This window comes from Thermobia domestica, chromosome 13 (assembly GCF_964235325.1).
Source record: "Thermobia domestica chromosome 13, izTheDome1.hap1.1, whole genome shotgun sequence".
NCBI classification, from domain to species: Eukaryota; Metazoa; Arthropoda; class Insecta; order Zygentoma; family Lepismatidae; genus Thermobia; species Thermobia domestica.
In genome coordinates, this window is record NC_137466.1 from 46,122,873 (window position 1) to 46,147,319 (window position 24,447).

The 24,447-nt window shown below is 34.9% G+C and overlaps 1 protein-coding gene across 6 annotated transcripts in view; it reads left to right on the forward strand.

The window, feature by feature from the left end:
* LOC145668127 (PMS1 protein homolog 1-like) overlaps positions 1-24,447 on the forward strand; it is a 153,356-nt gene that overhangs the window by 84,756 nt on the left and 44,153 nt on the right. The window contains exons 14-16 of one of the 6 annotated variants that reach the window (XR_014127976.1): positions 6,925-7,085; positions 20,318-20,377; positions 21,984-22,036. The exons of 3 other annotated variants lie outside the window; for them this stretch is intronic. Coding sequence is in view for 1 of the 3 variants with exons in the window: in XM_081735688.1 (XP_081591814.1) it covers positions 20,318-20,349 (32 nt within the window). In the remaining 2 variants the exon portion in view is untranslated. Of the gene's footprint in view, positions 1-6,924; positions 7,086-20,317; positions 20,378-21,983; positions 22,037-24,447 lie in introns of those variants that run through there. 2 more of the 6 variants (XR_014127975.1, XM_081735688.1) reach the window with 2 other exon arrangements.

The following is a 24,447-nucleotide window of genomic DNA, read 5'->3' on the forward strand; positions in this document are numbered from 1 at the left end:
AAAGGCAGGAGGACGAAATGGCAGCGGACAAAATGGCAGGAGGACGAAATGGCAGAAGGACAGAATGGCAGGAAGTTGATTTGGCAAAAATTATAACTCCTAGGGCTCGTATTTTTAGGTTTTACCTATTGTGTTTGTTAGTGGGTAACGATTCGCGATTTATTCATTTCTATCTCAAATGTCCAAAGCATATAAATACAGCTAAATTGAACCAAGAGCGTAAAAGAGGGTAAATATCAGTTATCCATGTCTTAACTTTTTTTCTTAAATTTGTTTCTTTTTAACCATCTTCCTATTGATATCTTAGTTTTATAATAATTCTAAGTAGTACAACTTTTATTTATGACGAAAGAATTTTCCCGTGGACTCACTCTGAATTTCTCTCAGGGTCTAGCTATCATGTGACAAAGAATTAAATCTACTAACTGCTTTCACATACAATATAATTTTGAAACTTGGGAGCCTAGTGGTATCTTTGTGTCTGTAGTATGTAATAATGCTGATACGTTATTCTCTTGAACATCTTAATGGTATTTGTCGTTTGACTTCAGAAGACTGAGTTTAGCCTGCAACTTGCCTATAGTTAAAACATATCAGATGTACGATCTTGTTTAATAAAACCTGTCCCTCCCCCTCCTCTATCTGAAAAGCCCTATATTGTTAATCACATATGAAATTCAAAGACAAAGGCAATCGTCTTTATCCAATCATATTTTTATTTCAAGTGTAAGTATTAAAATGTGCTACGCATCGTTGCAAGAGGCTGGGTATTTTTTGTTAATACTGAACTTAGGTACCTAATATAGGAACTAATTTTCTTCATGAATTGATGTAAGAAGCGGCCGCGTGATTTTCGACCAATTATTTGATCACTGGTGTCTATGAGCAATGAGATAACAACAGTGGAAGACAAACTTCGTTCTTCTCAATCTTGATACTTTGAAAAACTTATGAAAGTAGTTTCGTTATCCAAATACATATTCAATCAAATCAGTTTCAGAAGTAGCATTAATCTTATAATAACGTAATGGCTGTAAGAGTTACCCTGAAAATGTATTTTGCATGTTTTCTTTTTTTCGTAATTCAGAGATTTTTTCCTGAATTTCAGTGGAGTTATGAGGAACCTTAAATTATCAGGCATTTTACTTAAATCGCTCCCCTTTCACCCCCAATGCTATATTGGGTATATTTACAGCTTAGTGCAGCTTAAAGGAACCATGATCGTGTATATTTGATTTCTAACTTGCTTGCTTATAGCGTTGCCCTCAAGACGAGATGAGAATTCAGGTTTTCTCGTCTCGTGTCGTAAATGTTTGTAAAAATCCTGTCTCGAATCAAAATTTTCTCGTCTCGTTTTGTAAATTTATCTACAAAATGTGTCGTGATTTCCGTCTTAGTTTCATGTAGAATTTATCAGAATTCTTCCAGGTTACGACGAGTCCACGAAAGATTGATATAACGACACTTAAATCATATTTATTAATGAAGTAAATTGTGTAATGACTTGCGTATCTTTAAACGTTGATAAATGCTCTTTCTTGTGTTCATACTATTACCTTATCAAATTGCATATGATATATATACAATTAATCATATGACATATATACAATTAATCATATCCTTTATTTTGAAAACGGGAGATCCTATATCTACCGAAAGTTCTAGTATTTCTTGTGAGTACTCTACAATTTGTTTCCTCCGATGATTTTTGCCCCGAGCTTCCCTTGAATTTGTCCCTATGCATATTTTATAGACTTAAAAATACTAGAGAGAGTCACCAGAAAATAATGAGGACACATCCTACATATCCTCTCGTCAAAAACTTCGGAAGAGTCGAATCGACCAATTTTAATTCGTTTTCTTTGCCACAGAAAGTATCTGATTCTTTGTACAATACCGAGGTTAGTTTATTCGCAAGTTAATATGGAGGATGTATGTATTTATGTATTTTCCTTTTTTGCTTGTTACTTAAAATGTTTTGCAAATAACTTTTGTCTTCACTTGAGCATATACAGATCACAGTGAGAAATAAAGATAAAAGCTGCTTCCTTCTAGTAATACCCGAAAAGATCTTAAATAATGTATATAAAAAAGAAAACGACTAAAACTAATTTCTTTCATTAAGACACTGCTGGTATGAATAGAAAGCTTGCAATAGTAAGGTGTTTGTAGATGACTGTCAATTAGAATTGAAATATTATTATCAGTTCGAATTTTGGAGCATAATGAATAAATCGAAAATTTATGTTGAAATCTTCATTTATCAAGCAAGAAACAAAATAGTTTAAAACCCGACAATTCAAATTAACTTCCTGCCATTCTGTCATCCTGCCATTTCGTCCGCCTGCCATTTTGTCCCCTACCATTTCGTCCTCTGCCATTTTGTCCTCCTGCCATTCTGTCCGTTCTCCCTTTGAACAACGATTAAGGGATTATACGAAAATGAGTTAAGTGGTCGAGGACTGGCACATTTACCCCAGTAATACAAAACATTTATTTATGGCTGTTCTGCGTAGTTATATTTATACCAAAACAATTACTTGCTAACTATATGAATTTTATTTCCAAGTAAATAGTCGGTGTATATAAAATTCTATATACTTATCAAGATGTAATAATGTCTCGAAAATATTCGCCCAGAAAATATGTAAATTTTATTTTCTATATGGAGCAAGCAGGGGTGCCCACAGGCTGATTTTAGGGCGTTGGTTGCACCCGATAGACTTATTTTTTGGGGGAGGGCATATTTTCTTTCAAAATGACAGAATCGCACTTTTAATTATACTATAATTTTCCTTTTAAGAACGACAACTGTGAATGAATGTATTCTCTTTGGCTTGAAAGGATAAAATTATGAGGGAAGGTGGAAGAAAATACTGTATAGACTGATCCTGTTTAGAAAGAATGGACAAGGGCTACTAAGTGGTGTAACCTGCAATGTATTCGACATGCGAACCAGTGTGGAAATTTATTGGGGAGGGGGAATCTCGCTAAGAATTTAAGCACTCTGTTTTGGGGGCGAATAGTATATTCGGGGGGAAATTGTGCCCAAGTAGTTGGAGAGATGGGCTCCCCTCGGCCGAGGGCGGGAGAAGGCTGCAATTCTTATGAGGTTAACTGCTAGCCCAAGATTCAAGATTCACCTCATTTTTATAAAATTCGTAAATAAAACACTGACTTAGGCTACAAAATCCTTATTAAACAATAACAAGCGAGATCACAAGAGAAAACTATAGTTAAAGGGACAAAGGAAAATATTTAAGCCAGTTTTGGAGGTAGTAGAAAAATACAAAACAATTTAATTTAATCGGTTATTTTATGATACTAAATCTAAATGATGAATATTCTTGACCGGATTTCGAGGCCAAATACTCTTAGTGTGCCTGACAAAACATCAAGACATTCCATGATTATTTTCTACTTGCTTCTAAGAAATACCTGATGACAAAGACACTAAAACTTCTATCCCAAGTTGACCAATGAAAAAAAAAAAAAAAAAAAAAAGTAGCGGCCCAAAGATACTCCCTGCTTACCTATCGTCGTTTCACAGCAGGTATTATCTTCAGATAGAGAAAAAGAAGCTTTTGTGTAGAGAACAAACAATCTACAGTGTTTTCGAATTACAATATACTTCTCCCTGCTATTGGAAGGACCAGGTGTCTACTTTGATCCAACCTCACTCAACCTCACGCTCACAAACTCATTTCGACCTCTCACTCACTCGACCTCACGCTCACCTCACCGGACTGACCTCATGCTTACTCAACCTCACGCTCACTTCGTGAAGTTGAGGCCGAGTGAGCGTGAGTTCCGCACTCGTAAGCGCCGACCTAATGAGTTTGTTCCCGACAATGTGATTGGTCCCCTTTGCTTTTATACTTTCTACATTAAGATATGTTATGGCGAGGATGCGAACATTTAAGGACAGATTGGTACATTTGCAGAGCGATTGAGCGTGGAAGCAATGTACTAAGAAGAACAAAGTTTTAACTTGTATTGTTATATTTAATCCAGAAGTGTTGTCTGGTACGTGGAGTCTCTGGCTCGATCCATGTGCGTATATTTTCTAGGGGTTCTTTAATACACCATTTCCTTCATTTCTCATGGTTACGATCTTCCTTAGCCTCGGTGCATAAACGTAAGACCTTAAACTAGATACCGTATTCCCCATAAAACGCTCCATTGTATAAGACGCACCATGATTTTCGAACACGAAATTTAGAAAAAAATGAAAATTATGGAACTTACCGTATATACAATGTATAAAGTAGTTGAACCAAGTTTTATTCATGTAATAACTTTAAACTTGAACTCAGCACTGTACAAATGTCCTTTCACCCATTTCTTGGGAAACGTGGGAAAACGTTACCTGATGTTTAAAAAAAAAAGTGTGAAGCAATGAACATAGCAATGAGCACAAGTCCGTACAGAAACAAAGAACGCAGTACTATCTATCAACTACCTTACTAGTATCTTGTTGCGTGCTGGACTAACAATGAGCGCAAAGCCAAGAAACTAGAAATGCGAAAGACAACTAGCGTGAAAACAACAAAGTGGAAAATGCAAGGAAAAAATCCACTACCGTTATATAAGACGCTCACAGCTTTTCAATTCCAAAAATTTCGAAAAGTGCGTCTTATATAAATGGGGTAATACGGTATTTCATTTCGAGTATTTGCTGGGGTGTGCTTGCTATTAAACTAGGGTTGCCATATTTTAAAATTAGAAAAGCGTTGGATTCTAAACCGTAAGTACTGATGTGAAGTTGTGTATTACAAATACTGACCTGGGATCATTCGCACCACTTTTTTTTATTACTGATTTCTTTGTTAAGTGACACTTTCAATGTACTTTTCTAACGAAACTAAAACAAAGCATACTTAGTTTTTGCCTTTAATGCTTTATTAAGTTCAACAAATGTGAGTCTCCAATTGTCAAGTAAGTATTAAGTACGTATTACAGTAAGTTATCTATAATTGTAAGATACCTGTAAAGCAAGTTTAAAAAAAAACTGATATAGGCTATGACAGATATTGTTCATACGGTTTTCTCTATAAAACACGAAATAATTTCTGAATTTTCATCATGAGAAAGGTAAAGCATATTTAGGAATCTTGGTCCATCTCTTATAAAATTTCTAATCATTTTTAAAGATTGCTACTTGAAATGATACTAATATACAACATTACTACGGTTTCAGAGTATATGAAATACAGCATAAACATTTTAAAAGCAAAAGTACTAATAATGAATCTGCCTGAGCCCGAGTCCAAATTTAACTCAATCGCGATTAAGTTTGACACAGAGATGTATCGGTTTACGTTGAATATAACAACACTTTATCAACAAAGTCGTCTTAGACTTTTCTCCAATCCAAGAAAGCGGGTAGTTTTTCGTGATTAAGAGATGATTAAGCGGGGGAAGAATATAGGACCTGAAAATCGGGTGGTACCCGCTAAAATCGGGTGATATGGCAATCCTATATTAAACTTAAAGATTCAGAGATACAGCCACTGACCCTAATTTCTTTATGGAATCTTCACGGATTCTCGCAATACTCGAGAAATATTATTATTATTATTATTATTATTATTATTATTATTATTATTATTATTATTATTATTATTATTATTATTATTATTATTATTATTATTATTATTATTATTATTACTTGTGAACGTGAGGGCAGGACAAGGGGGCTCAGAAAGGTATTTTCAATATCATTATATTAAAGTCTAAAGGGCTCTTTAAATTTTTAGAACTAAGGGGTCATGGCCCCCTAGAAAAATATTTTAGTTATACCAATGAACAGTATTGATATTTTGTACAACGATAAAAATACATGAGATATGTACGGAGATAGTGCCGCAATCTTCAGTTGGAGATTGCTGCTTTACATTAACCTTCAGAATCTCTAACATTTCAAAGATATACAGATAATAGTAATAAAGAGACTAACACATGTTTTGTAGGGAAGAAAAATTGCGGTAATATGAGTTGTGGCAAAATAAATAAATAAATAAATAAATAAATAAAGCTAATTGATTGTAAAGAAATCATATTTACGATTAATGTAATGTACGAAAAGTATGATTCTGTTTCAAATTAAATTCAGATGTACAAATGCTGAGAGGAAGCCTGTATTTAATTCACAATAAAATCCACCTAATTTCTGAGGTTAATAAAATTTTCGAGGGATTTTTTTTTTTTTTTTTTTTTTTTTTTTTTTTTTTTTTTTTTTTTTTTAATGCGGAGAACTTTCTTGGAATTCACAAACATATCAAAGGAAATTATATGATTAGTTTTGTTTAATTTGATTGGATTTTATGGCTCTCATGGCTTTTAGCCATCTGAGAGTCAGGCCTGGATAAAACGGGGAAAAAATGCTGGAAGGTAGTCGACCAGGACCTAGTTGGTAGGTACCATCCCGGCCGGCATTTGTCTGACATGACTTAGGTATTCTTTGCAGTAACCTCAGTTAGTATTGACGACCCTGAGGTCGTTCCCAGGTTATTCCAATTCCTATGCCAACTATCCTTTTTGAACTTTTAAAATGATGTATGTTTTATCTTTAGTGACAAAGGTATATCAAACGGTAATTTACTTCAGAACGTTATGTTGTTATTTCATTTCTGATAACCGAATTATATTCCACTTTTCAAACGTCATGTAACTAACTTAACATGAAAATGCAGTGTCCAACAAAGTGAATAAACATGGTTTGAAACAGACTTCCAAAAGCACAATACGAATGTAACAAGCGATTTCATCGTACAAGACCTTAATTTATTGGCTTCAATGCATAAATATTCTGTTATTTTAGAAGTGGGTCACTCAGTGTATAAAATGCGATTCATAATCTTTGAAATTCTTGTACGGCATTTTGTTCGAAGATATATCTTTTTCTTCCGAACATGAATAAAGACTTTTGCGTGAAACAATAGGAGAGTCTGAACGGACAAAGGACGAATGGAAGGAAGAATGGACCGTTTTGTGATTGGCTGGCAAGTACGTGGCGGTAAATGGAATGCTATATATATGGGCAAGACTAACGCAGAATCAATCAACAGAAGAGCATTACTGAGGTGAGTACTTCTCTTGTTTGTTGTAGTACTGTATGAAATACTGTGTGAGGTATTTTTTTTTTTCCGTACATTACTGATTGAATTTTAACTTCCTAAACCAGCTGCTGAGCTTCTAGGTACGAGACCTGCAATTTTTTTGTAAATTGGGCTGCGAACACGCCCTATTTAATTAATCCTGGTGACAATTGAACTTCTGACCACATGCACATAGAGCGTGAACATTAACCTCTTAGATACACCGAGATTTATTGCTCCTACTGTCACAGTTCGCATACTTTGATCTTCATCGCTTCGGAATTAAAATTAAAAGATTTTACTTTGCAAAATATACACTGTATATATATTTAAAGCCTAATTATCCCTTAATTGTGTGCGCTGTATTGAATTTAGAAAAATGTTTTCCCACTTCTCTGAACTTCGAACTCCATTTACATTTTCGGTTTTCTTTCGTTTTGTTTTCAACGTGTTTTTCTGTTCTGCGTTTCGTCGTGTGTTTCTTTGATGGGAAGCGTTTCCAAATTCTTGGATCGTCATCGTTTACTTGAATTAAACACATTTACGAAGGTAATATTAGACATTCGTGAACTTGGCCCCCAACCTTTCGATTCAAACGATTTAAGTATATAATTAGAAAATACTTCATTTGTGCCGATTTGTACTGCAATTACTTTCATCTTTACTATACTGTATTTTGTGAAATTTCGAAAACGAAGTGGGGGCGTCAGGTTCAAGGACTCCCACCACCTCCACTTCCTATAATCGGTTTAATTGTCTCTTTTGAAACACTTTCGTTTGCACTGTACTGTAATTTGTTTCGTTGGTACAGTCTTACATTATGAGAAATTAATAGAAGAAACTGGGGTCTTGCCCCTTGTCCGGTACAAACGATTTAAGTATTTCATTCGAAAGGACTTGGTTCGTACCGGTTTGTACCGCAATTACTTTTGTTTGTACTGCACTGTATTTTGAGAAATTAGGAAAACAAAGTGGGGCTAGGTTCACGTAGTTCTCCACCATATCCTGTATTCGATTTGTCCCGTTTGAAAGATTTTCCTTTCTAGCGGATTGTACCGTAATTTGTTTCGTTTGTACCGTCCTGCATTGTGAGAAATTAACAGAACAAAGTAGGGGCTAACCCCCTACTACCACCTGGTAAGAACGATTTAAGTACATGATGCAAAAGTACTTCATACCAGAATTACTTTTGTTTGCACTACTGTATTTTGAGAATTAAGAAAACAAAACGGCCTGATCCACACAACCCATGTTAACTGGTTTGTTTTATTTTAATATGAATTTTATTATTAGTTTTTTGTTACTCTGGTTTAGAGTTTTTTTTTGGAGGGGGCAGCATAAAGGTTATAAGAAAAAAAGAAGGCGACAGGAAAATACAATTATGTCAAAGATTCCGTTCGATTTTTTTGATTTTAAAAAGTTCCATCTACTTGAAACACAACTAAGAGTATGATAGCGTTGTTGCAAGGTCTATTGGCGTGTCTCTCGTGAGTTGAAGTGTGTCCACATAACAAATGTGTATTTCCATTGTGGTTTTTGCTAAAATAATCGGCGTTGATAACGCACACTCTGCAAATTCCATTGGAACATTAGTGACTAACTTACTTTCTTCATTATGTAGATCCTGTATAAAATCTCTTCATTTCCCTCGGAATGGGATGTGTCATTAGAAATTAAAAGCATATATTATGCTTTTAATTTATTAATTACGTAATATGAAGTATTTTTGCTCATTGTATGATTTTAATCCTCTGCTTCTAATGTTAATAATAAAATTTGAAAAATTCAGTGAATTTCACCTGCAAGAATCAATGTCAAACGTATACAATCGTTAGTAATTTTCTTTGGTACTCTCTTACGGGCGTTATGAAACTTATTGCACAAATTTTGTACTTTTTGTGTATCTTCGTTTACAGGTCATTATTTATTGTATTTAACTTGATTTTTAATTTCTGATAATCTAAAACGGTGCATAGGAAAGAAATTATGGTACATTTCAGTTCAAATGGTCTTTTAAATGACCCAATTAAACCAGTTACAAGACGTTGAGCTGCTGTGTGAACTTAACCCCACTTTCTTTTCTTAAATTTTCAAAATGCAGTATATTACAAATAGAGGTAATTGTGGTACAAAAGAGTACAACTACTTTCTAATTAGATACTTAAGTCGTTGTACCGGAGGATGGGGTGGGGAGTAAGTTCATAAGACTTAATATTTTGATTCGATGAAATAGTTCAGTTTCGTTGCAGCAACCCTCTTTAATATCTGTGTCATGTTCCTAGATGACCCTGATATATTTCTATGTACATTCGTATTTATTAAGTGAGTAATGAAAATATATATATTAAAATCGTTTATTTCACCTAAAATCAATAATATACGAAATAAGAATTTTAACTAAAATGCCGGGGGCACGGTGGCTCAGTGGTAGAGCGCTCACCTCTGGTTCTAGGGGTCCCTGGTTCGATCCCAGGCTTAGTGAGTTCGTGCTGGACGACACCGTGTCCGTGAGTTTTCTCGGGGTTCTCTCGTCTCCTCCACTTTATCATTCCACCATTTCTTACATCATCATTCACTTGCTATTTCATCCGTCCCCTTTGGCACTTCGCTTGCGTAACCGTGGGACGTTAAACTAAAGATTTCATTTCATTTCATTTAACTAATATGCCATCGTAAATATATGGATGTTTCTTTACCTTACTGGGGTTCCAAACCATAATAATGGAAAGTAGTTTCTGTTAAATAAATGAAGACCATATCGATTCATGTAGTGAATTGTGCAATTTGTATGTAATTTATAACATAGATTTATCATATTCAGTTCCTACTTTCAACTGCAGATTATTGTCATATCACTGACCTCAGGTTCAGAAAACCGGGTTCACATAGTTTTGTGTATGATTTTTCAGGTTCACACCTATGCAACTTTTATTTATATTTTAATGACAACTAGAGATGGGTTTCTAGCTACAGCTTCTATGTAATTATTGATATAACATTTCCAGCATATTCTGTTGAATTAAATTGAATTTCATTGTTGCCTTTAGTTCCAACAAATTCCTTGAAATTATTTCTCGTTTGTAATTAAGCTTAGTTTGTGAAGCGTTCGTGACGTGTGTGAAGTTGCTCCTCCCCCTGCTTTTGAATTTCGAATCAAAAACCATGCAAATCGTTTGTTTTTCGTTTGTTATTAATCGTTTTGAAGAAAAAATTATTTGTTTCCGAAATCATTCAAATATATTTAGAAAAGAAAGATGGGGGATAGCCTCCCACTTTCGAATTTCGATACGAAACCAAACAGAATCGTTTGTTTTTCGTTTGTTGTTGATTGTTTAGAATGAAAAAAAAAAAAAAAAAAAACGCTTGATTCGAAAAGCATTCAACGATATTTAGAAAACAAATTTGGGGGCCAACTTCTCACTGGTTCCTCCATTGTCGAACTTCGACACGAAACCAAACCCAATCGTTTGTTTTTGGTTTCCTATTGATTGTTTTGAAGAAATAATCGTTTATATCGGAATTCATTCAGAGATATGTAGACAAAGTTGGAGGCTATCTCCCTTTCGAATTTCGTCACAAAAGCAAAACGAATCGTTTGTTATTAATTGTTTTGAAGAAATAACCGTTTGTTTTGAAAACATATACATTTAGAAAACAAAGTTGATAAGGTCACCTTACCCTAGTTTCTCAAATTTTGGAAGTTCTATTCAAAATTCAAGTGGATTGTTTGTTCTTTGTTTATAATCACTTTCGATTCTGGGCTAATCTAACCTTGTTTATTCCAGTATCCTGGGGTTTTTCGATACGAAACCAAACATTTAAAAAAAATTATAGCCCATTGCTAAATAATAATAATAACGCACTAAAAACACTGCAAACAAGTTTTTGGACTTTAGATTTTATTATGAATATATAATTTAGTGATGTAAGAAGAGGTAGTTCGCTACATTGCTGTTTGAAATATGTACTTCTTGAACAGACGAAAAATTTTTTTACAATAGTAAAATAATACTCCCGCTGCAAATGAAGTGCGAACAGTGACAATGATGTGTAATAAGAAGCGGGAAATCTGCGTGAACTGACCACTGAGTTCCGTTATTGTGAGGATTCGGGAGGAAAGAGAAAGATGGAAGGAAAAAGTAATAAAAAGTGCTCAAAATCAAGAAAATAGTGTTTATTTTTGAAAATTTTCTCGCTTCCCGCAAACTAATGTGGCGCTTTGCGGCTGGTCTGTCGACTTTATTCATATGTACAGGGAGGAGGGTGCCGTCTTATACTCCTGCCCCGGGCGCTGATTTTCCACAGCACGGAACTGCTCATGTACCCACCTGCTTTTTAAATTTCGAAATCAGAATCTAAATCTGAATTGTCAATTTCACCTTCCAAACGGGATCTAAACTGTACTGTTTTAAAATCTTTGATATTTCTTTTATATTCATTTTACTTGCTTCAAAAAGACTCCACTATATTATCAAGCGTGTTGCAGTCAAACGAAGAAAGTTGATCACAACAATCAAACTGCAAAAGTTCGTTTACTCTTCGCTGGATGTCAGGTTAATAGTATTTCTTCAAGAACTGAGTGTCAGTAAGTATTTAACACGGCCGACAACCGACCGGAACGCATAATAAGTTACATAGGGCAATTACGTGAAAAACGAGTTGGACTCGGGCTTCGGCGTTTTGGAATAAACAACCTACCCGACTCTGACTCGGGTTTAGAATCGAAAGTGTTAAATTGGTTTGTTAAGAAAAAACACAAAGATATTTTGTAAATAGTGTTTTGTTTTTTATAATTTCACACTGTCTTCTCACTTTTTTAATTTCAAATTAAAACATCTTCTATCAGGAAAGCAGGCAAGGAAGACCGAACTCGAAACATTAGAGTGTGACAAAAGTCAGGGCAAACTCGTACTCGTACTATCCAAATCTGGATGATTCAGAATCGTTTTGTGGCGTCGCAAGGAATTTCCCACAGGAAGTGAAGAAGTCTCGGGTATTTCGTCTGGAAAAGTGAGCCTGATTCATGACGTAATGAACGGCGTCCAAGCAAATAACATAAATTAGTTGTCAGACCATCGATACCTTGAACAGACCCAAGATAGCGAAGAATTTTTGGTGTGTTTTATATGGTTGCTTAACTACAGCAGGAAATGTGTGTAGTAGATTAAATAAAATTAATTAAAATCTTCAGTTTAATAATATAGAATTATGGTCTTTACATTAAAGAATACATATATAAATGATATTTAATGATTTTGGAACAATTTGTGCATTGATGATCTGCGATTGATGATTATCCCTGAAAAGAAACGAACACGATGTTCTCCGCCACGAACTCAGTTGGCCTGGTATCTAAAGTGGAACTACTTGCAATAGATGTTATCACCCTACCACTGAATAACTTTGTCCTTCCCTTCTCCACCACTTTGGTGAACAAAGGATTGTTGACAACGCATGGGAGGTGATGACATATGAAAGCACCAATATTGATCATTTAACAAAAAGATGAAAAAATATGTGTTAAGGCCAAGTGAGTTTGTGATGGAAAATATAGTTAGTTTTATTTTATTTTATTTTTATTTTCATTTATTGTTTATTAATTTTTGTGAGGGATACTCCCATTTCCCTGAAGATCCTCATTGCACCAATTCTTTCAAAATCATTAATATCTGTCTCATTTAACAGACAAAGCATGATTGTGGATCATTAAACTGAAAACTTTATTTAATTATATTTAATCCACCATACTCATCCTCTGATGTAATTATGAACGCACAACACGCTAAAAATCCTTTGCCATCTTGATTTTGTTCAAGATATCGATGGTCTGTCAACGAATCTATGTTATTTGTTCGGACGCCGTTCCATACTCGTGTCATGAATCAGGCTCGCCTTTCCTAACGGAATGTCTGCAACTCTCTCAGTTCCTATGGAAGAATTCATTGGTACAAAATCCTGAACCATGCATTTTGGATAGAGGAGATTACAAATCTAAGACGATAAGATGCTTAAGCTCAATTGATGATAGGTTCGGAAATATTCACCTCCAAAGCATAGGAGGACACCCTCACGAGGTTGATCCTCATAAGGCTATCCCACAACCTCACTAATCCTCACTCAAAGTCAATGGGTGAGATTGAGGTGAGTCAGGCTGAGGGATCTCTGGAGCCCGTGCGGTTGAAGGTGAATGAGGGTCGTGAGGGTGTTTTAGTGAGGTTGATGGGTTGTAAGAGAGAATGTGAGTGAAGTCTAAATGTAGTAAAGAGCGATAAGTTTTAGGGTGAGTGAGGTTGAGGATGGTGAGTGACCGTGAGGTTGAGGAGCACTCAGGTGCCGTGAAATTGAGGATAAGTGAGGTTGAGGGGTAATGAGGGTCCGTGAGGACGAGTGAGGTTCAGAGAAGATTGAAACGTGAGGTTTTCAGAAAGTTCCCACTTAAAACACCAAAGTTTATTTGCCCACGGATTTGAACAACCCTAGCTCTGCTTTTGGTCACAGGTTCTTATGAAATTTTATCTCATTTTGATGTGAGAAATCACCTTTTCCAGTTTGTCGGTCTAGTTTAATAACACTCAGTATAAATGCGTTACAAGATGTGTTCAATCTCCGTTGCCTGCATGATTTGGAAGTGGGGAGTGCAGTGTGAATTATACAATCCAGAACATTATTTTCTGAATGTCTTTTTTATTCTCCGAAATAAACGATTGTATTTAAACACAAGCAAAGGATCTGTATGGGTTTTCAATCGAATTTCAAAAATTGAGCCATCAGGATAAACTTACAAACACACCATATCACATTATTTTCTAAAATATCTCTGTATACTTTTCGAAACGAAATATTTTTCAAAACAAACAATAACAAACGATTAACAACCCGTTGGGTTTGGTTTTGAGTCTAAAGTAGAAAGTGGGGGAGGAGCCAGCCCCCAACATTGTTTTCAATGTCTCTGAATATTTTTCAAAACAAACGACTATTTCTTCAAAATGATCTGTAACTAACGGTTCGTGTGGATTTTGTGTCGAAATTACAGAGTGAGGGAGGCCATCCCCGAATTTTGTTTTCTAAATATATCTGAATGTTTTTTTTTTTTTCCGAAACAAACGACCATTTCTTCAAAGCACTCAATAAAAAAGGAAAAAACAAACGATTCGCCTGAGTTGAGTCGAAATTAAGAAGTGGGGGAGGGGACAGTCCCAACTTTGTTTTTTAAATATCTCCGAATGTTTTCCGGAACAAACAATTATTTCTTCAAAACAATCAATAACAAACGATAAACAAATGATTGAGGTTGGTTTTGATTCGAAATTCGAAAGTGGAGGGGGCGAGTGTGAATTTAGCTCCCAACTTTGTTTTCTAAATATCTCTAAATGTTTTTCGAAACAAACCATTTTTTCTTCAAAACAATCAATAATAAATTATAAACAAATGATTCAGGTTGGTTTTGATTCGAAATTCGAAAGTGAGGTGGCCAGTTTCAACACGTGTGTTCTTGTATCATGAATAAAAGGATTTTAAAAAAAGATTGTAACAGCAGTCTTAGTGCGACATACACGTGCCGTGAACAGGGAATAGAGGATATCGGTTTAAATGTAACGAGTATCGGTTTAAATGAAATCAAGTCTGAGGTCGAGCGGTCTCTTTGTAACGTCAACGATAGAGCTCCATAGAGTCTGGAATTACGACACGATATGAGGTGAGGTGATCAGTTCCAAGCTCGGCCACTTTTACCTCCAAAGGTGCCTAGGAGTACCAAGGACACTCTGGTACTCAATTTGATGGAGGCTGAACGCACCTGATAGCGCTAGGCATGTTATCTTTTGTTTAAATGTTTATTGCCCTCTGCTAATCCCTTTTCGAATGCATTTTGTGTTTAGTTTTTATCTGTTTCCCTTTCCATTTGCTCACTACTGATAGAGCATTCTTTATTAAGTATGAGCATAATAAAACTTCGAAAAAGAAAATTGAGTGTTAGGTTCGACGAAAGAGCAGCAATACGCAAAACTGTAATTTCGAGTCAGTTTTAACAGTAACGGCTAATGTATGTGGTCAATAATAGTTAAAATATTAATCCGAAATCTCATTCAAAATATTTTGAAACAATTCACAGGCAGTCTCTGGTATGGAAAATTGAATTCGTAGAATTCGTGTATATAACTGGCCATAGACATGATGTTTCGAATTTGAATTCCATTTTTTTAGAGACATCCTTGCCTAAGGTCGAAATGGTATAGAGGCAGGAATTTTGGGGTAGTAGTCAAATATAGGGCCTGGTTTTAAGCTAATTCCGGAGAGAGAAAAATATCTAAAAATAAATAAATAAATAAATAAATAAATAAATAAATAGCTCTCACTGAGGAGAGCCAGCCACTCACATCGAATCTAAGAACTTCTGAATGGGATACCAATGTTCGTCCACTGAGCTGCGCCCGTTCGCTGGGGAAGTTTAGTTTAGGTACCATTTGTCTCGTGAAAACTAGGAATATTCTGACTCAAGATGCCTATGAATCGAGCCTATCTTTATTTCGTCGCTTTTTTCCTAGGAGAATAACCAGAAGGTACGTAAATCAAGGTTCTGGCTACTATCTTACCAGAGTTATCTCCAAGGACGCCATTTTTTAGTACATTGTGTGTGATCCCAGTTTTGTCGAATCGTTAACGTTGTGGACTTCGGCTCGGGAAAAGGTGGCGCGTGGGTTTGATCCCCGCTATGAGCAATCATGACAGACTGTTCTAGAAATCATCAAACAAATAGCGAAAATGACACCTCCGGTGCAGAACGTACCTGCCTGCGCTCCGAATGATCACCAACGGGCCTAATTCCTTACACGGACGTGCTAAGACCAAAGCACTAGCGGATCCAGAATCATCATTTGGGAGGGGCGGTTCGCTTCCTAGAAATGAGCGAAGCTCAATGTGACCAGAATTTTAATTTGCAAGAATGGGACACGTACAAACCCGAAGCTGGAGGGGAGGTGTAAACCTGATTCCCAGATTCCATTTATGGACTCGAGTTTTTTTTTTTTTTTATTATTATTATTATTATTATTAAATGAAAGTATGTTAGATTTAAGTTAAATACGCACTTCCATTTCGGACTCATGACGGTGTCATGATTCACTTCACACAGTCACCGCGATATATCGGATACGCTGTCTTGCACAGTACTTTCATAAAAGAAAATATTGTATTGACGAAATGTTCATTTTAAAGAAAAAGTGTACAGTTTGATCTAATCATATATTTTGAATAACAATTGAGGAACAACAGTTGAAAAAAGACAGTCTTGGTCTACGCAAAAATATATAACAAAAGTATACATGCATAAAGAATAATACAAAATGCATTTATCTCTATATTTGTGTGCGTTTCACGAAACATAGTATAACTGTAGCTATGCTTACAACAACAATTCCGTACTCGTGCTTTTCTTCTCAGGCTCGTATCCTGGGGGATCTAAGAGGCCGGACCCCCTAAATTTTTGCTGGACCTCCCAAAATTTTCACGGCAGGCTTTCAATGAAACTATAATATGGTTGGGTCGGGCCCTCTAACTTCAGCCGGGCCCCCCTACATTTTTGGGCTGGCTACCGGCCTGCTTCTTCTAGGTTGGGCTTCACTCCCAGACCCCCAATTTGCTCGACATACGGCGTAGCACAATATAGCAGATGTTCCTGCGTGCTACTGTGGCTTAATATTTCGAGTTCTTCCTTCTGTGCCTTTCATATAGAATTGGATTTAGCTAAAACTCTCACGAAATTCAAACACATCGTAAGACATTTTAGTGAACCAGCTTCACCTCTTTTCCTTCCTTTCTACGCTAAGTTGCAAAAAACGCTCAAATTAATTATTTTTAATGAAAAGTCAAACTACTAACTTTCATATGTCTAACCGTAAGGGATCCCGAGATATGGACATCTGATAATAATAATAATAATAATAATAATAATAATAATAATAATAATAATAATAATAATAATAATAATAATAATTTTCCCACCGCTTTTCTCCCCTTTTAGGTAAAATATCAAAAACATTGAAATACATATTGAATTATTTTAAGTAAGAAGTCCATATACCAAATTTCATGTTTCTAATCTTCAAAGACTCTTAGGTATTGATATCTTAGCTCTATCCGCACCCATTTTTCTTTCTACCTATTTTTCCCTATTTTACTAAAGTATCAAAAACGTTGGAATGCGTGTCAAATTATTTTAAATGAGAAATCCAAATACCACATTTCAAGTCTCTAACCTTACTGGATTCGTAGAGACAGAAATCTTATTAAAATAATTTCCACTCCTATGCCCCCTTCCTTTCTTCGATTAAAAAAAAAAAAATCCTTAGTAATACCCTACCTCACAAACCTTATCTACTTTACCAATTTCAAGTTTCTAGATTAAGCGGTTTGGCCTGTGCGAAGATCAATTGTTCACACAGGACTTCATCATATGTGTTATTTCCCAAGAAAAGATAGAATGCCATTAAAAGTCAAAATAAATCCCTGGTGTCTTCCTGATGTTTCCGTGTTGAACTCCGTAAGTCACAGACGGCTCTCTTTGTTGATCTAGTAGCTAGCGAACGTACACGATCTTTGATGCATGCGGTTCTGTAGTTTGATTCCCGGTGAGTGAGCATCGAACGCACTATAGTGGTTCAGATCCAACCGCTTTTGACAAACTACGTAAATACATATCAATCGGTCTACCAACTGAAAAGCCTCATTTCAGATTCAGAGAGCTTTTCGGTAAGGAGCGCTGAAGATTCTATATTTCTTTTTATTCAAGGTAAAAGTAATTGAAGTTTCGGGACTCGAACACTGAGTTAAAAAAACGTATTTGGCGTGCGTAAAAACGAAGGTCACATGTGTAACCTTCGTAAACCTTACGTTTGTGGACTTAACGTTCAGCAAACGTATAACTGAAAAAGCATACTTTATAAATACTTTCCGTAAGAACGAAAGAACATAGGCGGTCAGGATCTCACATACATATGGACGTATTAACGTATGGCTGAGGTATGTAACATATGTATATAGATGTAATATATGGAAAACTGTTAGATGCCATACATCCTGCAACGGCATGATGTTAGATGCCATACATCCTGCAACGGCATGATGTAACGTCTAAGCGAGATAAGTATGTAGCATATGGATAACGTATGATCCGTACTGATTACTGTAGTAATCATCCGTAGTAAGGGTTACGTATATTTGTACAATATATCGCTATCCGGATAACGAATTTTTTTCAGTGAATTCCATTTCCATATCCTTTCTCTAGTATACAATTAAAAAAAATAATCTCATCTCTTGCCAAGTGAACTTTGTGGTGGACAAACATTTTGTGCGTGGGTTTCCTCGTGGTTTTCCCGTTTCCTCCCACTTTCTTCATTCCACCATTTCATTCGTTTCTCATCATCACCGTCTCCTTTAGCCTAGCCGGCGCAAACGTGGGACGTAAAACTCAAAGATTTCTTTTCATTTTTCATTTTCAATTTTAAAATATACGTTTTTACTTTAAACTGTGAGCCGTCTTACCCTCTTTTCTATGGCTGTTCGTCCAACGAATTAATCGTATTCTCGCTGTTTTGGGGCTTATGGTGACCATCACATGGAACTAGGAATAGAAGTATTTACAATTCAAATATGTCTGTGTTAAGTACCATTAAGTACCGCATATTTTGATTAGACTCAGCTAGGCTTGTCACAGATTCGATCGATCGGGAAAAGACCATATTAGTATTTCCCAACGATAAATGTTGGAAGTAAAAAAGCAGACCTTTGGGAGGGGCGGTCACCCCCTCCACCCTCCCCGTGGATCCGCCAATGGACCAAAATTGACAATTAAGTCCAAACAAACAAAGCAAAGATTGGACAATGTGCACAATGTACGTACATTACTGATTTCAGTTGGTGCATTGAGATTAATTTTGTTATATATATGTAAATTATACTACTATTCGCAAGGTCCTGGTTCCTAGAGCACAGCGATGATGTCATTAATTGGGCTTGGGCCCTGACGTCCCAGGAATGGTGTCCCGAAATTTTGTGCTTGGGGTCCCTTCTACGCATTTGCCTATTGAACATGGAGTTTTTGCACGCGAATTGTGGCATTAAAAAGGTACGGGTCGAATGAATACAATTGTGCCAATTTGTGCCATCATCACTGTGCTCAGGGGACCCAGATCTTACCAACGCCACCACTTGCGTCCACCAACTCAATTTCTAACATGGTTTCCCTAAAGTAGGATAAACGGCTACCTGCTGTTTAGTGTAGAGCAGCGTTTTTCAAAGTGTGTTCCGCGGAACCCAAGGGTTCCGCAAAGAGTCCCTGCGGGTTCCATATAAACCGACCTCGAGAAGCGAAACATACAATCGTAAGTATCTATATAAAAGTTGGTTGTTTCGAAACAGACTGGATGCGGAATTGGATATGAAACTGCAGCTTTCCGCCATAAAACCTGATAATAAAGAACTCTGCAGTCGCAAAAAATAAGCCCACTCCTCCAATTGAAGTCTCAGCACATGTGGCATGTTTTGTATGAAAAATTATTGTCATGTTACATTAGGTTTCATGTCATATTTCAGAAATTAGGTTTTCATAAACAGTTCAAAATATTAAATTACTATAAATATGATCACTTTTACAGTAATTTAATATTTTGAAGTGTTTATGAAAATCTAATTTCTCGTGTGCATATAACATTTCATATTTACAGTGATTTATTATTTTTGAAGTGTTTTTGTAAACCTAGATTTTCATGTGCATAAAAGTGATCATATTTACACTAATTTAAATTTATTGCATTTTAAAATATTAGTGTGATGCTAATTTACATTTTAATATCAAATCTAATAAAAGTGCTTTCCTCTTCAATGATAGTACATAATAAAATGGAATTACTATTATAAATTGCCTATTAATTTAATGCTATTTTCGTGGGTTCCGTCGTTTTATTTTGGACGTGAAAGGGTTCCACAACTGAAAGAGTTTGAGAAACGCTGGTGTAGAGTTTTATAACAGCTTCGACATTTAGGAAGGTTACGTAAGTAAAATATCTTAAGTAGAAGTTCAAATTATTTTCAAGCCATAATGTATGAATCCTTGAGATTGGTTTGGTATAACTTCTCTGTTGTTAAAAATTTTCAAATATCTTTAAACGTTACGTGCTTTTTCTGCAATTCATACTATTGATTTGTACATTCCTTTTCAGAGATTGAGAAATTTAGAGGAAAAAATGTATGAATCGGAGAGCGAGAACAGTGTTTTAGAGGTAAGTGTGTTTTACACTACATCGTCAGTGCGTTTCTTTTTTCTTTCTTTTAGATTTTTAACACTCAAAGGAAATACAAGTAAATATCAGTATTGGTTTTGAACGTGCTTTGTAAGGATGGCTAAGGCTGGGCTATCTTAATGTCACTAAAATATAATGCTTATAGAAACTTTAAAGTTTGTATTTTTCTTATATAGTATTGCACGAGTATATCTGAATTGAGTTTTTCTTTTTTACAATAACAATAGTAGTCATTTTTAAATTAAGCAAGAAATAAAGGAATCTGTGTTTTTTGATTGTGTTTTCTTGAATTTCATTACATCTGTGAAACAATCGATTGATAAAGATATTTGTGTGAACAGATTAGATGCGAAATATAATGAAATTCAGGAACAGATGCAGTTTAGAAATTTTATCCTTGCTACATTAAAAGAAAATAGTACTACTGTTTTTGTAAAGACAACTTTCAATTACTTTTTCAAAATTTGGAGATTGTTTGCATCTTATGTAGAACCTACTGAAATGCCAAGACTAGAATTAAAAAGCAACAAACATGTGCTTACAAAGTAAACATGAAAAAAAAAAAAAAAAACGTAACATCTAGCATTGAAAATAATAATAAAAAATATCTATGAAAAGCATAAGGTTTAATCATACAGGTATATGTATCGTATTGCTTCTAATGATTACACATATTGAGCACTAAATGTGAAAGTTTATTATTATTATTATTATTATTATTATTATTATTATTATTATTATTATTATTATTATTATTATTATTATTATTATTATTATTATTATTACTAGTAGTAGTAGTAGTAGTAATAATAATAATAATAATAATATAGCGTTACATTAAACCAAGACATAACTTTATCATTTGTTTACACAGAGTAAGTTTCCTTCGCTTGATGCTGTACAAAAGCAGTACTATTCTAGATGTTCTTTGTTATTTGAGTTAAAGTAATTAAATTGAACAGTTTCATTGTGCTATTTAGATATGAAAAGATGATAGTACTAATAGGGAACAAAACTGTTAGCTGTAAGTATATTTGAGAGGGTATTATATTAGGAGTTATTAATCAAATAGGTAAAACTCAAAGGGACGAGAGAAACGAATCTTGTTACGTTTTGTTTTTAAATGGTAATGCGCCGAATGGCTGTTCAAAAGTTTCCAATTATATACGTATTGTTGCGTAAGTGGAGGGAATTTCGTTTGCCACATTTCAAATATAAGGATGAAACGTACCAAGTAGTAGTAAATATGTAATGTGAGCTGGGAGAAAAAGTAACACTTTCTAGCTTCATTATTCACCTATGTCCGGGTGTAATTTTTCTATTGGAAATGTAATTCTTACATAGTTCGTTAGATATATAGAAATCCAAAACTAATTGACATTCTATTTTGGCATCCTCTTTATGTCGGTTATTATTATTATTATTATTATTATTATCTTATGTGTTAGATACATTTGTTGTTTCACCGATTCTTAACTGGTAACTAAACAAAAAGTTATCTTGTTAGAATTTCAGTTTTATATTCTAAGAATAGTTGATTGTAAATTATATAATTTTATTTTTAATAATTGTCCTTTCGTTTTAGTCTGAAAAAAGATAGAACATACGTGGAGAAGATAAGAAAGCAACCAATATACAGAGGAAGTCGTGAAGAAAAGGTGAGTTTTAATAATTAAAGGATTGGAATTAGATTTCTCAACAGAGTAATTAAGATAACATTCATTTATTAGAGATTTCCTAAGCCGTTAGTATCGGAGCTCAAAACCAAGTGTTGTTACATTGAAATTACAACTCTTAATACACATCGAAAGATTAGTGATAAATCCGTTCATGAAATTGGTCATTTGCATTGTTATGGAATTATTACAGTTAAACAGTAATTAAAAGTTCAAATGCTTTATTATTATTATTATTATTATTATTATTATTATTATTATTATTATTATTATTATTATTATTATTATTATTATTATTATTATTACACTAGACTCACTAATCCTGCCATTCCTTGCACATATGGGTATCGGATTCGCGGAAGTGCCGGATTATTGAGAGGGTCGTAGTTTAAACACATCGGAACTATACAGGCTGTACTTCATAAAACTCAAAGACACTGTATATTCATTTACATAGAAAATTTAGTCGTTTAGTTTGTACATATACAGTAGTATCAGTCACTATGAAACGTCACGAATTTTTAGTTCTAGCAATGTTGATACGCGAGGTCAAACGTAACATGTTTCCTTTTAGAAGCCACAGTATGTACCGAACTTTACTGTAAGAATGTCACAATTTCTAATACGTATACATAGCATTGTTTAACATTTTTAACTAACAACATTGTTGCACAGGATAATTCATTGTCGTGCGCGTCATTTCTGCTTGAGTGGCTAGAGGCTGGATGTAGGCCGAACTACTGACAGACCGGACTATTGAGGGCCGCATTAGCGAGAATCTAGTGTATTATTAACGAATAGTGTTACAGACATAAACGTCCTGAGCATTCTTCAGCGCCGATAATCCACGGTTGGTGGTTGTATATGTACCTGAGTGATGACCGTATAGTCAGCACTAGGCGTCAAATTGACCACGAACAGTATCAGGAGGTTTCTAAACCAAGTAATTGTCAAGTCTTTACTCACTTGATTCTTCAGTTTGTCTCACGACTCTGAGTGAACGCCGAAAAGTAGGATGTTCAAATTGGTATTTGAACCCAGGACCACGGGGATATGAGTCCAATGCTCTAACCACTAGACTATGTAGCCCTTCATTATTAATATTTAGAAATTTTCAAATTTATTGCATTTTGATATTTATTAGTAATCCTTTAATTATTTAAAAATAATTCTACGAGTTAGAATACTTTCTATTCATAAACCAGAAAACCAGCCTTAATACGCATATAGTCGTATTTATGTATAGCTAAAAATCAGCATTTCAAACAATAGTGTTGACTCAATTTCTCATGTGGTAGTGCGTTGTATTAATAATTGAACGGCCCAGGTTCACTTCTCTGTCAGACTCTGGAGACTTCTGGGAGTGTTCCCATGGGTGACACTCTGAAGTCCACTCAGCGTCTTATCAAACTATGAGTACCAAAGTGTATTTGTTACTTCTGGGCACCTTGAGAAGGTAAAGGCGGTGGTCGATTGTGGGACTAACAACCCATCTCACTTCGTATCTTATGTCGAGTATATGTGGAGCGTTATTTCCACATTCCCCATGCGCAGTTCACGATGCGTGATTTACTTTTTTTTTTTTAATCTTTATACAAAGCAAAATATTTGGCAGAAATTTCATAACATTAACGAAATCTGTATTAAACCTTTTAACGTATTAAATAACAAGATATACTTTAAAAAATGCATATGTCATGCATCCAAACGTTTGTGGTCCTCAAATGTGAACGTCTGATGTCATGTCGCTTGTAAAGTCAATCAAACATTATATTCTAGGAAATATCGACTATCACTTACACAATGACATCTACCAGGGTTGAGTTAGAAACTTCGTTCTTTAGTTAAATCAATGGCAATAATTGTTTTCCATAATTAAGCTTGAGAAGGATTATGATTTATACTATTGATGTATAAGTATGGCAGTCTTCATTCAAAAATGTAGGTTTTCAGTTTTCACTATATTAAATCTGAATCCAAAACGCTCCGTGTCAAAAACAAAGCCATCTCAAGCAGTTCAAAAAGCAGAGATGATTCAGCATATGGAAGTTTTGATAAAGAAAAGGATGTCTTCCTACTTGCGACAGTACTATTAGCGACAGGAACTGTTAACCGTCCTATGAGCGACCGATTCGATCTGTTAATTGTCCTATGAGTCACCTATTCGTTCATGCTAAGATAATGGAAGAAGATAAGATTCTCTCTTCTTTAACTTGTTTTATACTAATGTGATTTAGAACCTAACGAAATGTACTATGAAAAATTTCGCTCTACCTGAATTCAATACGTGAGAATGCTCTCATTACATTAACAATATTTTATACATTTTCCCTAATATTTTGAATTAATTTCTATGAATACATTAACTCTATC